General features: G+C 42.4%; 1 protein-coding gene, 1 long non-coding RNA gene and 1 other non-coding gene across 3 annotated transcripts; all 3 read left to right on the forward strand.

Annotated features, from left to right (window-relative positions):
• Positions 1-288: 288 nt before the first annotated feature.
• Positions 289-360, forward strand: TRNAQ-UUG (transfer RNA glutamine (anticodon UUG)). The gene has a single exon. It is a non-coding gene; the product is annotated as a tRNA-Gln (tRNA).
• An 83-nt stretch (positions 361-443) lies between these two features.
• Positions 444-2244, forward strand: LOC108951731 (uncharacterized). Its single transcript, XR_001976256.2, has 3 exons — positions 444-535; positions 626-727; positions 1931-2244. It is a non-coding gene; the product is annotated as an uncharacterized LOC108951731 (long non-coding RNA).
• An 887-nt stretch (positions 2245-3131) lies between these two features.
• On the forward strand, positions 3132-3834 carry LOC135596458 (phytolongin Phyl1.1-like). Its single transcript, XM_065088503.1, has 2 exons — positions 3132-3707; positions 3772-3834. The coding sequence occupies exons 1-2, from the start codon at positions 3132-3134 to the stop codon at positions 3832-3834; spliced, it is 639 nt and encodes a 212-aa protein (XP_064944575.1).
• Positions 3835-15231: the final 11397 nt, after the last annotated feature.

Here is a 15231-nt window from a genome sequence, read left to right on the forward strand (position 1 = left end):
AAAAAACATAAAATTACATACATCGACTTTTACATTTGATATGTCATGTAATTATTGAGATTCTCGATAAAGAGGTTTTCTTCCTAATATTTTTTTGAACATAACTTTAATTTAGTCTGATTTTTTATATTTGTTTAGGAATAATCGTGGGTTGAATTTCCTTAAAATATCCATATTTCGTCGGAATTGTACTCGAATATTTTTTATTGGGTTTAATTTGAGCTCGAGGTAACCTTTTCTTTTACTATTAATTATATATATAATTTTGTAAAATGAAAGACACAATTGGGTTCCATGGTGTAGTGGTTAGCACTCCAGACTTTGAATCTGGCGACCTGGGTTCGAATCCCGGTGGGACCTTTTTTTCCTAAGCTAATTTGATGATCCTTTTCTTTATAGCAGCAATTAATGTATTATACTTGTTCCCTCCCCTCTCTCGGCCGCTTGCCTCTTATTTTCTCGATTCAAGATCCTCTTTTCTTTCGCTGCTACTATCGCCGCTCTCCGATGCCTTCAAGATCGGCATCTGGAACTGGTTCGCTTCGCCTTCCTCAACCTCGACCCCTCTCGTCTGCTTTTTTGATTCAAGATCCTCTGCCTCTCTTATGCTTTCTCGATTCAACAGGACAGTACTTCCGGCTATTCCTGGAGCCTGCTGTGTCGCCAAATTGGTACTCCGGGTCTCCACCCATGCTTGCGGTCGCCATATCAATTTGAAGGCATTGCTGTGAGTGAAAACCGAGTAGATTTTTCATTTGTAGGAACTAGAAATAGTGGTCGGCAGAGATTCGATGGAAATGTTATAGAGGTTCAAATTACTTCAGCTTTTCAAGTGCAGTATTTGATCATTTTAAATGATAATTGTAATGAGTTTAGATGTGTTTATTCGAGGATTGCTAGTTAATGGAGAAGCTTTTGTAGGAGACTAAAATGAACTTCTCAGGTAATGCACTGAAGGAACTTGAGGTATCTATCTCATGGAGGTTATGGAGACGTGGGGTTATTAGGATTGTAGCTGCCACTTCAATTCACAGGAAATGGTTGGGCATTTGGTGGTTTTGCTTTATGGTGTAGGTTTTGCTTTCAAATGACTATATTCACTGCTTGAGGTTTCAAGAGGATATTAAGCTTTATATCTATTGTAAGATTGGAGAGAGCATGTTGTTGAGATCACTGTGGTTAGAAGAAAAGTGGAACATGATGGAAATGTTGAGGTAAAATGAACATGTTGAGATATGTCAAAGCTCACTAGGGCAGAAAAAGAAAAAAGACTGGTTAGAATTTATATAATCTCATAACAGGTGACTGTTCCACTTCCCATCTTCTTGTTGATCGTTCCTTCTCATGCATTGATTGCATTAGACTTGCTTGGGATTTTCACTGGTTTCATGTGGTCACTTCATGACTGTTGTCTACTCTTCCAAAGAAATATTGTTTGCAAAAGAAATAATCATAAATTTATTACTTGCTTCGTACCTGGTTTCTTATGTTTTAATCCAAGGAATTAGACCAGAAGAATTATGACATAATTTATTCCTCTGAAAAAAATAAGATTAATTTGGGTGTATATAAATAACACATTCTTTGTCAGTATAAAGACAGGAAGGACCTAAAACATGTTAAGAAGGTTTTCTACAGCATACAAGAAAAGCTAAAGCATTTTAGTGTTCCTTATCTGTATGTTGATTTCATAGAGAAAAAGGAGATATAATTCTTGGTAACATTGTCAAATAGATTTGGAAGTTTGAGGAGAGCCATTAAAGTCACATCATCAGAGAACTTAAAGATATATGTGCCTATTGCAACCAAATAGTATCCTCATTGCTGGTTGATTAAGTTGGCCAACTACATGTCTTTGAACTGTACATGGTGTTTTGACATTTTCAACTGTCTTGCTGCTTTTCTCACAAAATTGATTGATGTTCAACAGATTGAGCAGGTATTTTGTGCCTTGTGTGGTTCTGTTGCTCTTAGACCAGAATCAATTTGCCAACAACATTGACATATCAAGCTACAGCAGCAACAAGAAGCTCAGGATGCTTTCCCTTTTCCCTTTGCTAACAGCCTGCTTGATGAAATGTTCAAATGGAATGGTGGAAAGACAAAAGAGTTGGGCCTAACTGTACATTTTACACTATCTTTTCATCAAGAGTCATGTAAGCTTTCCTCATGTATATGTCACTTGATTTGACATTTTGACAAAATTTTACTGTCTTATTAATCAACTCACGTAAGCTTTCCTCGTGTCTATTTCACTTTACAAACAAGTTGAAGATCAAAACATTGACACAAAGGAAGTACTTCTAATCTTGTCTTGATTGACCCAACGAACGGCTTTGACAGGTTCAAGTGGCTGGCCGGTCAATGCATTCATTGCTAGTCTATTGAAGAAGAGTGAGTCAATCAGAGGTTTAATCCATCGCTCAACCATCAATTTGGATCTCTTTCTTTAATTGCTTACCTGCTGACCTAGCTGCCTGGTTGGTCCCGGAACGGTGTGGGGTCGCCCGACACCACGAATCACGAGGCAGGTAACTGCGCGGGTGAAACAGACACGGATAGGAGAAGTGCTGCGAGTGCGCCTCGCCGCCTATAGAAGGCATCCACGTGAAAGCAGTCTCTATCGAGCTCTTGGAAATGGCGCGAGGTGGACGTTTGGGTGGTGATCGAAGTCAAGTCCCAACGTCAACGTGTGCTACCAGGCAATCGATCACCTGTTCTTGGTACCACTCTTCACTGCATCTCTGTCTCTCTGTTCAGGAACCTGCATTTGGAAGTGCATTAGATTAGATTCGGGAGTTAAGAGGGCGTTTTCTTTTCTCTCCAATTTGTTCCGGAGGCGAAAGAAGGAAAAAATCGTTCTTCAGTCGCAATTTTTGGTCCTCGAACGAAATTCATATCGAGGAATTGCTAGATTTGGGGGTATCGTCTTCAATCCCTGGTTTGAGATCCCCTAGGAATCGTTTGAGATTGTCCGTGGGCACAAACCCAAGACCCTAAGATCAAGACTTGTTCTTGGGATACATAGTTTTGTCCAATTCTTCGTTTCGACATTAGAAGCGAGGGCGAATTTGTTTCATCCAATTCACAAGGCATAGAGGCACAAGTCATAGAGGCGGAGGAGATCTCGGATGAGTCCGCCGGTCCATAACACGGTCTACTGCTGCGTCGCCCAAGGGAACAGAGCAATGTGTTCTTACAACAGCGGAGGCCCGGAGTTGGAGATCTTGGCCGCCGAATGCCTCGAGAACGCCCCGGCTTTCCACGCTTGGTACTTCCACACGACCGGCGTGAGGACCGTTGGGTTCTTGATGGCGGATGGCTATACTTATCTCGCCATCCTCGACCTTGGCGTCTGCAACTTGGCAGTGCTCCAGTTCCTGGAGAACATAAGGGATGCCTTCCTGAAGGCCCCCGAGGATGGCCTCCAAGACGAACTGGTTAGAGTCATCGAGGATTTGATCGCATCACCGGAGAACATCCACCAATCCTGGCTTTTGGTCGAGGAGAATTGTGAGGGGAATGTCTCTGATGAAGCCTCGACTTCCACGAAGGAAACACTGCAAAGGAATGACGAGCATTATGGTAGTGTTGTCGGAGATAATAAGAATGTAAAGGTGGACGTGACGACGGTGCCAACGCCCCTGCAGAGGAGCTTAAGCTCGAGCAGGCCACAATTGGTAGGACGTGATTTATGGTGGCGTCAGGTAAAGATTATTATTGCTACGGGTGTTATCCTTTGTTTGATCTCGTCTGTTGTTTGGTTGGCAGTGTGCAAGGGTTTGCACTGTGTTTCTAGATGATTTGGAAAGAAGATTGAATTTGTGTAATTAGTAATGTTGAATGATTAGTAGCATGATGATAGAGATAAAATTGCTAACTATAAATTTGGTTTATGCTATAGATGTATATGCACAGCAAGTATGCAATTTCTTTAGAGAGAGGATATGATGATGCACTTAGGGCCAAAGTTCTTGTATATTTTTTTTACATATGGATCATGTAGCCCGTTGCAATCTTTTGGCAAAACATTCTGTACTACTTTGTTTCTCCATCTTTTTTTGCCCTTTTTGTCTGTCGGTTGTACATCCATGTTTATTTATTGTGTATGATTCAAGTTGCCAAGTTCATTCTGCATCAGGTGTCTTGCAGCACCAGGGTAGGGTTTTCTTGCCTTTTTATTTTTTCAGTTCCCAAAGATGAGATTTTCTGGTAGCATCTAGTGTTTGTAGAAACTTTAAATATTTTATTGACTGCATCAAGCATAAAGCTTTAACACTCTAACCCTAGTTTTCATCAGAACCATACAGAATATTTTTCTGAGTTCTCAGCATAGGATTTCTGTATCTGTAGATTATGATGTTTTGATGTTGCAGTATAGGATTTCTGTGCTTCATCATAGTAAGCTAAATATTCTTTTACCATTTTCCTTATTATATATACCTTTGCCTTCCAGGATTCAGCTATATAAAAGAGAGACAACTGTGTTTGTCTTCATTAAAGTTCTGGATATATTCATCTATAACATCTTTTTCTTGAGTGAATTCAGATTTCATGAATTTTGACTGCTCAATTTGTATGCATACGTGCAGCTTCATTTGGTGCTTCTGTTTTCGAGTCATAACATAGTTCTGTTGATTATTCTGTCGAAGATGTCTTATTCTTTCATGATCTATCTAGGAGTTCATCATTTGAAATCAAAATAATATCTGCATTCCTTTGAAATGAAAAAACATTTGTACTATCCTCTGGTGGAATCGATTGGCCTTCATCAATTGTTCTGTTCCGAACAAGCTGTTGTATCCTGATTCAATCATGTCAACCCCAAGGGATTCTTGGCCACTAGTGCATCTAAATTACTAAGCTGGTAGATGGAATTCGATTATGTTCTAGCATGCTCCTCTTCATTTGTGGGTTAGTACAGGAGCTCACGCATTATGGAACTAATGTTACATGGGGAGAAAAAAATTATGTGAAGTGGTGACTCAATCACACTATATTCAGCATCATTACTGATAGGACATATTTTAGCATATACCTGTCACGATAGCATCCACGGTAGCCTGACCAACCAGGCTCTACCATCTCAGTCTCCTTTCTACGATTGGGTAGGGGTCGACGGGTACAACCCCAGTCGAGGGACCCGCGATAGCACCATCAAGTACAAAGCTGATCTAGGAACTCGGAACGGCGCCAACAAGTACAAAGTCGACTCTAGGAACTCGAGACGGCGTTGCCAGGTACAAAGCCGACCCTAGGAACTCGGGATGGCATCGCCATGTGCAAAGCCGACCCCGGGAACTTAGGATGACGTCGCCAAGTACAAAGCCACCCCAATGTAGACATCGACCGCACAGAAGGTATGGGCTAACCTCTTGCAGGGGTTGACAACCATTAAACAAACCTTGTACGATCAACCCTTGTGCACAGGTATAAGAGCTAACCACCTGGCTACGCTAGAGGGGGCTTTTTCCCCATAGAATTCGAGAGAGGACTTTGAGTGAGATCTCACTCCACTAACTTGACATTCGGAGAGGTTGGGTCGGGAAAACATCTCCTCGACTTCGACCTGTGTGTAGGTCCCAGCAACGAGGAAGCATACGACGACCCGCTTCGCTCGACCAGCCGAGAATCTTCATAGGCATCTCCTTGGACATCCGTAGCCGAACCAAACCGTGCTGACTCCTCGACCATGGTGTAAAGTTCACTAACATTTTGGCGCTAGAAAGATTGCCCGATGTCGCAAGGATGCCCCCAGCATAGTCACCTTGGAGAATGTCCCGAAGAAGAGCCACCCCTGCCTCTCTCGACCTTCGGGCTAGGGGGACAATTTCCACCCGCTCCAAGCCTGGAAGGGAATGCCACCACTGTAACTCCGAGCCATTACTGGTGCTCATTCAACGATCCCGAGCTTACGCCTCCCGGAACCGCCTTGGGACCATCTCCCGTCTCGCCCGAGGCCTTTCATCGCAGGGGTTGACTACTTCACCAAATGGGTTGAAGCCGAGCCCTTGGCATCCATCACCGAGAAACAAGTACAAAGTTTCGTCTGGAAAAACATCGTCACCCGGTTTGGCATCTCGAGAGCCATCGTCACCGACAACGGAGCCTAATTCAACAACGAAAATCTCAAAGGGTTTTGCCAAGATTACGAGATTCAGCTAAGGTTTAGCTTGGTGGCTCACCCCCAAACTAACGGGCTCGTAGAGGTGACCAATAGAGCAATACTAAGGGGGCTGAAGAGGAGGGTCACCAACGCAAAGGGGACTTGGGTTGATGAACTCCCGAGCATCCTCTGGGCCTCCGAACTACCCCGAAGATCGCCACCGGCGAATCACCATTCAGCTTGGCATTTGGGACCGAGGTAGTGCTCCCACCCGAAGTAGTATTCTTGACTCTACGAATAGAAAACTTCAAAGAAAGCACGTCGGACGATGAGCTCCGAACCAATCTCGACTTCATTGAAGAACGAAGAGCCAACGCCCATTTCTGAACGTTGGCCTACAAAAGAGCCGTGGCTAGACTCTAAAACCGGAGGATACAACTATGACCGATCAAGATGGGCAACCTGGTCCTGCACAAAGCAAAAGTCAGCAACCCGACCCTCCCCCAAGGTAAACTGGCCCCGAGCTAGGAAGGTCCCTCTAGGGTGACAGATATTGTCAGAGACGAAACTTATCGCTTGACAATGCAAGAAGGAGATCGGTTGCCAAGAACTTGGCATGTGTCAAACCTAAAAAGTTCTACGTTTAGAAGCACATAAGTTCCCAATGCAAACACACAAAGAAAAGGAGAAGGAGCTTCATTCATACAAAAGGATTTACATCGTCCGATCGGTCCCCACAACAAAATAAAAAAAGAACAACACAACGGCAGCACCCGACAAGCCGATCAACAAAACAAAATGCACGAGATCCTTAATCCTCGGGGAGACCTATGCTATCATCAAAGGGGACCTCATCCAGCATTTCTACTTTGTCATCCGCAGGAAGGACGATGAAAGGATCTTCCTCGACCGTCAAGTCAGGAAATTGAGCTCGAAACCGAGCCAGGGCAACACGGTACCCGTACTCGTAACTGACCTGCCCCGACCGCTGCAACCCGAGTAGGAAGTCGTGCGATTCTTTGTATTCTTCTATTAGTCTCTTGTGCCTATTTGGAGCTGCTCGGGTCTCCTCGGCAAGAGGTTCCTTGACCTTCGTCGCCTTTGCTCAAGCCTCCTCCAAGGACCGTGCTAGGTCCAACAGCTCGCCCTCCATAGAATGACCCTGCCCGTGCGACTCCTTCAGCAAGCGTTGAGTCTCCAAAAGATGTTGCTCAAGTGATGAGGATAATAATGGCGACAAGACTCGGGCTGACGTTAGCTGCCCCAAATGACACCTCACACCTCGATCGACCCGACACCATCTGGTCAAATGGATCGAAACGTTGACCGAGGCACATTAAACATCCTGCTCGGGCTCGATCGTTCACGCCATGCCAACACCTACGTCAAACGCTACCAGCCCGCCCCCTACAAGCGGGCACATCAGGAAACAATAAGCTTTCCTATAAATACACTCACATCCTGAACGGTAAACAGGGGAGAAAAAAGACACACAAAAAATACCTCTTGACATCATCTAACTTGATCGTTGGAGAGGTCAGGCCGAGCCACCGACCTGACCTGTGTGCAAGTACGAAGACGGAGCTCTTGATAGTTATTTATACACACTCAGCAGGAAGGTTATACACATTTAGCCTTGAGGAAATCTTATCTACTTATCATGCCCCTGCAAGCTTCCATCAAGGATGTCGATCTTGGACCGATGAGATGGAAAAAGTTGGCGAGTTGATGTCTGACAACTTGATCTCGCACGAAGTGGAAGTCAATGGCTATGTGTTTCATGCGGGAATGGAATACTGGATTAGCACATAAGAAGGTAGCTCCAATATTATTACAAAGGAATAACTGTGGAGTTGATGTTGAGTTCCTTGAGCAGATTGTGACCCAATTGAGTTCAGCAGCGGCGGTGGCGATGGCACGGTATTCAGCTTCAGTTGTAGATCGTGCAACCGTCTTTTATTTTTTAGAACTCCAACTGATTGGAGTAGCTCCAAGGAAGATAATGTATCCTGACATAGATGTTCTATTATCAAAGTTCCCTACCTAATCAACATCAGCAAAGGCATGGAGATGGAGTGAAGTTTTTTGCGAAGAAAAATGCCATAATTAAGAGTCCCTTTAAGATACCGCAAAATTCGTTTGACTGCAGACCAATGCGTAGTAGATGGTCGATGCATGAATTGTGATAATTTATTGACAGCAAATGAAATATCTGGACGGGTGAGAGCCAAGTACTTTAAGGAGCCAAGGACTTGTCGATATTGAGTCAAATCTGTAGCAGGACCTCCATCACATAATTTAAGTGATTCATTGGTAGAGAAAGGAGTTGTAACCTCTTTCGCATCCTGCATGTTTGTCTTTGATAATAAATCTTGAATATACTTTCTTTGTGAAAGGAAGAGACCTGAAGATGTAAATGTTGCTTCCACTCCCAAAAAGTAGCTTAAAGTTCCTAGATCTTTGAGAGAGAATCGATCGGCCAAGTGCTTTAGAAATACCTGAGTCTTCAAAGGATCATTTCCTGTGACAATAATATCATCCACATATACTAAAAGATATATTATGCTTCCATTGTACTGGCAAATGAATAACGAGGTATCAAACTTGGAATTGATGAAGCCAATTGAGGTCAAAAACGAGCCAAGCTCGTTATACCAAGCCCTTGGAGCTTGACGAAGTTCATAAATAGCTTTTTGAAGTTTGCAGACATGCCTCTCCAAACGCCTCCTGTGTTACGATCGGCGTAGGTCTCTTGCGGGTCAAGACCTTAGACTTCTTGTGCGGCTATTAGGGTGCCTAATAAAAATTAAACGAAGAATATAGAACGATAGAAATTATAGAAGAAACTATGAAATGTATAAGATGTAATTGTCTAGTTTATTTTGATAGTGAGCTCTTGATAGTTATTTATACACACTCAGTAGGGAGGTTATACACATTCAGTATGGAGGATTTTTCTCAATTGCTCAGAGATTTCCTCAACTGCCTTGAGGAAATCTTATCTGCTTATCATGCCCCTGTAAGATTGAGCTTCCATCAAGGATGTCGATCTTGGACCGATGAGATGAAAAAAGTTGGCGAGAGGCTTTATGAGTGAGTTTGCTAGTTGATCAGCTATATGTACATGAGAAACACGGAGTTGATGTCTGACAACTTGATCTTGCACGAAGCGGAAGTCAATGGCTATGTGTTTCATGCGGGAATGAAATACTGGATTAGCACATAAGTAGGTAGCTCCAATATTATCACAAAGGAATAACTGTGGAGTTGACGTTGAGTTCTTTGAGCAGATTGTGACCCAATTGAGTTCAGCAGCGGCGGTGGCGATGGCACGGTATTCAGCTTCAGTTGTAGATCGTGCAACCGTCTTTTATTTTTTAGAACTCCAACTGATTGGAGTAGCTCCAAGGAAGATAATGTATCCTGACGTAGATGTTCTATTATCAAAGTTCCCTGCTCAATCAACATCAGCAAAGGCATGGAGATGGAGTGAAGTATTTTTGCGAAGAAAAATGCCATAATTAAGAGTCCCTTTAAGATACCGCAAAATTCGTTTGACTGCAGACCAATGCGTAGTAGATGGTCGATGCATGAATTGCGATAATTTATTGACGGCAAATGAAATATCTGGACGGGTGAGAGCCAAGTACTTTAAGGAGCCAAGGACTTGTCGATATTGAGTCGAATCTGTAGCAGGACTTCCATCACATAATTTAAGTGATTCATTGGTAGAGAAAGGAGTTGTAACCTCTTTCGCATCCTGCATGTTTGTCTTTGATAATAAATCTTGAATATACTTTCTTTGTGATAGGAAGAGACCTGAAGATGTAAATGTTGCTTCCACTCCCAAAAAGTAGCTTAAAGTTCCTAGATCTTTGAGGGAGAATCGATCGGCCAAGTGCTTTAGAAATGCCTGAGTCTTCAAAGGATTATTTCCTGTGACAATAATGTCATCCACATATACTAAAAGATATATTATGCTTCCATTGTGTTGGCAAATGAATAACGAGGTATCAGACTTGGAATTGATGAAGCCAATTGAGGTCAAAAACGAGCCAAGCTCGTTATACCAAGCCCTTGGAGCTTGACGAAGTTCATAAATAGCTTTTTGAAGTTTGCAGACATGCCTCTCCAAACGCCTCCTATGTTGCGATCGGCGCAGGTCTCTTGCGGGTCACGACCTTACACTTCTTGTGCGGTTGTTCGGGTGCCTGATAAAAATTAAATGAAGAATATAGAAAGATAGAAATTGTAGAAGAAACTATGAAATGTATAAGATGTAATTGTCTAGTTTATTTTGATAGTGAGCTCTTATAGTTATTTATACACACTCAACAGGGAGGTTATACACAATCAGCATGGAGGATTTTTCTCAACTACTTAGAGATTTCCTCAACTGCCTTGAGAAAATCTTATTTGCTTATCAGTGCCAACCCCGAAGGTCGCTCTTGATCCCCCAAGGCTGGCAGGTCCGGCTCCGAAGACCGAGGGGCTGAGGAAGCACGAGGCATCCCTCTCAACTCCTTCGAATTCACCATTCCTACCCAAGAAAGATCGGGATCATTCAGCAAAAGACAAACTTGTGAGTAAAGTAGGAGAATGGGCTCAAACCATACCCCGAGGAGCCGAATTAAGCCCTGCTTTGACCCGTCACTCCTCGATTACGTCCCTAATTGCCCGGGAAGAAGGACCTCCTTCAAGCGACCGAGCTGCTCACACTCATCATTAGACAAGCCCGGAAGAGAATTGTCAATCGACCGAGATGACCATCGAAGGTCGACGCCCTAACCCCGATTGCAGCTGATAAAAAAATACCGACTCTTGCACCCCTTAGAGTTGGAAGGAGCCCCACTCACCCAGAAACCTCCCCGGGACGACAACCAATAGTCGCCTACTCCTTTGGAAAGACGGAAGCAAGAGAAGAAGAGTGAGTGGCTCGGGACAACCCCTGCCCCTCTACACTCCCCTAAGAAAGCAACCAGATAGCGCCACGAGTTTGCCACCATCTGCGACGGCGAGATCCGCCACCGAGCAAGGCAGGCCTCGATCACAGGATGTAAAGGGAATCAAAGTCCCGCCTCTAACGCGTCCAATGTCCAGCCAAACCCGTTTGGGAATGGATCATAGGCACACTACCCTGGCCGGGGAGAATGAAGCTCGTAGTCGCTCGGGATGCTGTAGCGCTCTCGGGTGCGACCGAGCAACTCCTCGGTCACAACAAAGTCAAAGTCATGTAATGATCGCGAAACTTGAAGGGCTCGCTCGGCCTTCTCGTTCAATGGGGAAGTTTTGCCCGATGACGAGCCACTTCCCCCAGAATTACTCGAAGAGGGAGACGAAGAAGAGGAAGACGAGGAAGAAGGAGACATCACAACCGACCTGAACAGCTATAAGAAAACGAGAACCGAGGAGGACCACTAAAAGACCGAGGAAGAGCAAAGAAGGCGACCGAAGTAATTGTAGAGCCGATGGATGACAACTAGCTAGAAGGATTATAAAGGCGACGGTAAACGCCCTAGGTGACCCCTCTGTTAGGACCGAAGCGGCACTAAGAGGGGGGGGTGAATTAGTGCAACGGTAAAGTATGATAAACTTTCGACAATTTAAACACTTTCGGAAACTTCGTACGATAAAAGCAACGTTTCGTTTGAAACCGTTTCGATTGTGTTTTAACTTGAAGGCAGTAAGCTATTGAAGGGGTTTGCAGTAAGGTAATAGCAGGAAGTAAATGCAAACCAGAGAAGATAGTTTATAGTGGTTCGGTCAATCGTGACCTACATCCACTCCTTTGATTCCTCTTCCGTCGAGGCCACCGGCATCCACTAATGATCTTCCTTTACTAGGCGAAGATCAACCTCCTTCTTACACCCCTCTTACAACCTATTACAAGTGGTTCACCCTTTTACAAAGATTTCAATGAAAAGAAGGGAGGTGAACACTCAAGCTATTGAAAACAAGACTTTTCCTAAAGCTTTTCTCAACTTCTAGCTTCTCAAAAGGTTGTGTTCTCTGCTGAGAAATGAGGAGTATTTATAGGCCCCAAGAGGATTCAAATTTGGGCTCCAAATTTTGAATTCTCTTGGGTTTCCGAGGCCGTCGGTGCCACCGCCTGTCAGTGTCTGACACTGACAGTGGACTGGCGGTGCCACCGCCCAGGTCTCGGGTGCTAGGCGGTGCCACCGCCTAGGCCAATTCAGCTCACTGGTTGGGCTCCAAACTTGGCCCAAACCAGTCCGAACTCGAGCCCAATTGGCCCCTACTTGGGTTATAGGATTAACACATAATCCTAACCCTAATTAACGTGCTAACTACGAATTTAAAGACATTTTCTAAGCTATTACAAAGTTCGTAAGTCAAGACTTCTTCCGGCGAGCTTCCGGCGAACTTCCGACGGTCTTCCGATAAACTCTCGGAAACCATTCTGCGGACTCCCGGCAAGCTCCTAGACTTCACGATTTGATCTTGGCGAGTTCCAACGAGCTTCTTCAGCCAGCTCCGATCTTTCTCGGCGAGCTCCGCGAACTTCCAACGAACCTTCTGGTGAGCTTCCGAAAAACCCTTTGGCAAGCTCCCTACTTATTCTTGGCTAGTTCCAGCAGCATTCCCGACGAACCTTCGGACTTCCGTCGAACTCTCAAACTCGCAACGAATCCTTCGTGCTTGACTCCGACACTTTGTTTTGCTTTATGTCTTCGTCGTTATCGTAGTTAATCCTGCACACACAAGCAAAAACTCTACTCTGATCTAGATAATTATTACAACGCAAATTGACATTCTATTGCTAGGCACGTCATTGGTTGGCGCTTCGTCCGATTCTTCAGCGCATTGTCCTCTCTTGTGACTTGTTGCCCAATCGGCGGTTGACCTCCGTAACCCCGATATCCTTGGCGCAATTCTGCTCTCTTTGGCCCGATGCCCGACGTCCGAAGCCTCCTGCCGTCCAATATCCTAACGTGATCTCCTCCGGCGCAACATCAATTCCTCCTGCGTCAACTGTCTAATCCTGATCGAGTAGACTTGCATCACTCAAAATGCAGTTTAAATTATAAACACATATCAAGTGGTTTCATCATCAAAATACGAGATTCAACAATCTCCCCCTTTTTGATGATGACAACCACTTGATGACGGAGTTAACCTTAACTCCCGGGGTTTAAACCAGCTCCCCCTATCAATATGCCATATTGATAGAACCTTGAATTCAAACAGAATTCAAGTCATTGCAATATTCATCATGAATACTTGCAACACATCATCATGAACATATGCATAAACTTATGCATCACATGTCATGTCATCAACATACTTCTCCCCCTTTGTCATCAACAAAAAGGAGAAGTTCCTACTCTTATGTGGTTAGAGATAAAAAGTTTCATACATTGCATGAAAAACATAGTATCAAATTTTATCATCATGCAATCTAGCACTTAAAGATGTGTAAGTTTAGCATGTTTGCTTTTCTTGAGATAACAACTAATTGCTTCTCTTTAGACTACAAGCTAGTAATTTTAATGATATGCAAGTTGCAGGCTAGCAAATTTTTGCTTCCTTTGCAATGTTTGAGCTAGCAATTTTGCTTCCGTAATAAGTTAGCATGTTTTGTATTTTGAGATTGGCAAGATAGCACATTTGCTTCTTTTGAGATAACAACTCTTTTGAGATAGCAACTCTTTTGAGATAGTGATCTTAGCAAATTTTACTCATGCAAGGTAGCAATTTTTGTGATGTTCAAGATAGTAAGTTCTTTCTTCTCTTTTGAGAAGTGCTATTTTTCACTTCCTTTACAAAGTGCAAGCTAGCAAAGTGTTTGAAAAAGTGAGCAGGTTTTCCCACATACAAGCTAGCAAAAATCTCGAAAGCAAATATAAGATAGCTTTCTTGTTGAAGTGTGTAAGCTATCGATTCTTGCTTCCTATTGTAATGTGCAAGTTGCAAGTCTTGCTTCTTGAGATAGGCAAGATAGTGATGTTCAAGAAGACAACTTTTGCTTCTTGAAATAAGCAAGTTAGCAATCTTTGCTACTTAAGATAGGCAAGCTAGCAATCAAGTTTTTGCATCTTCTTGACTTGTGCAAGCTAGCTATCTCTCCCTTTGTCATTGTCAAAAAGAAGGGAAGACCCTTTACATCAATTATGACAAAGGTAAGTATCAATCTTATTTATGCATCATCATATTTTCAAATTAGAATATGCACATTTTCAAAAATCTTATATTCATTCATGCACAATATTGAATAAATCGATCAACATTATGAGGATATCATACATGATACTAAAATTTTTAACTATTTATCAACATTTTGATCATGATACCAAACATTCATCATTTAGAATATTCATGATACAAAACATTAAATCAATATTTATAATACATCATTTTAGCAACAACTCATAGTATTTTAAATCATGATTTACATCATATGTAATACATCACATCATAATTAGAAAGCACAAGTATTGTATGCATCATCATGGTATTAATCTGTCAAATTGCATCCTGTCATGCATGATCATAACTTTTTCCCATTTTATCATTGTAAACAAGAAAGAATAAGGGAAGAACAAAATAGTGCATAATATTTCAATTATTTCAAGGCATACAAGCCATAAATCCAATGGCATTATGTCATGAAAGATAAGACCTCTTGAATTACAAAAGACATGATTCATTTTATCAAATCACTTCTTTTTATAAATAACAAAAATTGTAGGTGTACAAAGAAGAGATTGTGATTAAAAAAAATCTCAAGTAGTAAATCCAAGAAATCAAGATCATAATTTGAATACAATCTCATTTAAATTCAAATCGTCAAATTCATCAAAATCTCAACATTACTTTCAAGAGATTCAAAATGGTATACATAGATTTATCATAATAAACATCAAGATCAATAGGATAGAGAAAAATAATTTTTCAAGGAAAAAATATTTTCCTCTTTTTAGTTGTTTCAATTCATATGATTTTATTTCACTTATACCAAATAAAAACATGTATCATGTTTAAAACCGAAAGAGTAAGATTTATTACAACAAAGATCAATAAGGTACTTTTATTATGGTAAAAATCAATAATCCATAAATCGTAAGATTCATCGTGCATAATTTTGAGATTTATTAAGCATGATC

The sequence above is a fragment of the Musa acuminata genome, chromosome BXJ1-11 (assembly GCF_036884655.1).
Source record: "Musa acuminata AAA Group cultivar baxijiao chromosome BXJ1-11, Cavendish_Baxijiao_AAA, whole genome shotgun sequence".
Lineage (NCBI taxonomy): Eukaryota > Viridiplantae > Streptophyta > Magnoliopsida > Zingiberales > Musaceae > Musa > Musa acuminata.

Bases quoted from the DNA above. Each gene is read 5' to 3' on its own strand.
- LOC135596458 (XM_065088503.1), top strand. From the start codon at position 3,132: ATGAGTCCGCCGGTCCATAACACGGTCTACTGCTGCGTCGCCCAAGGG. The intron at 3,708-3,771 runs GTAAAGATTATT...TTTGGTTGGCAG, and splicing joins GTGATTTATGGTGGCGTCAG to TGTGCAAGGGTTTGCACTGT.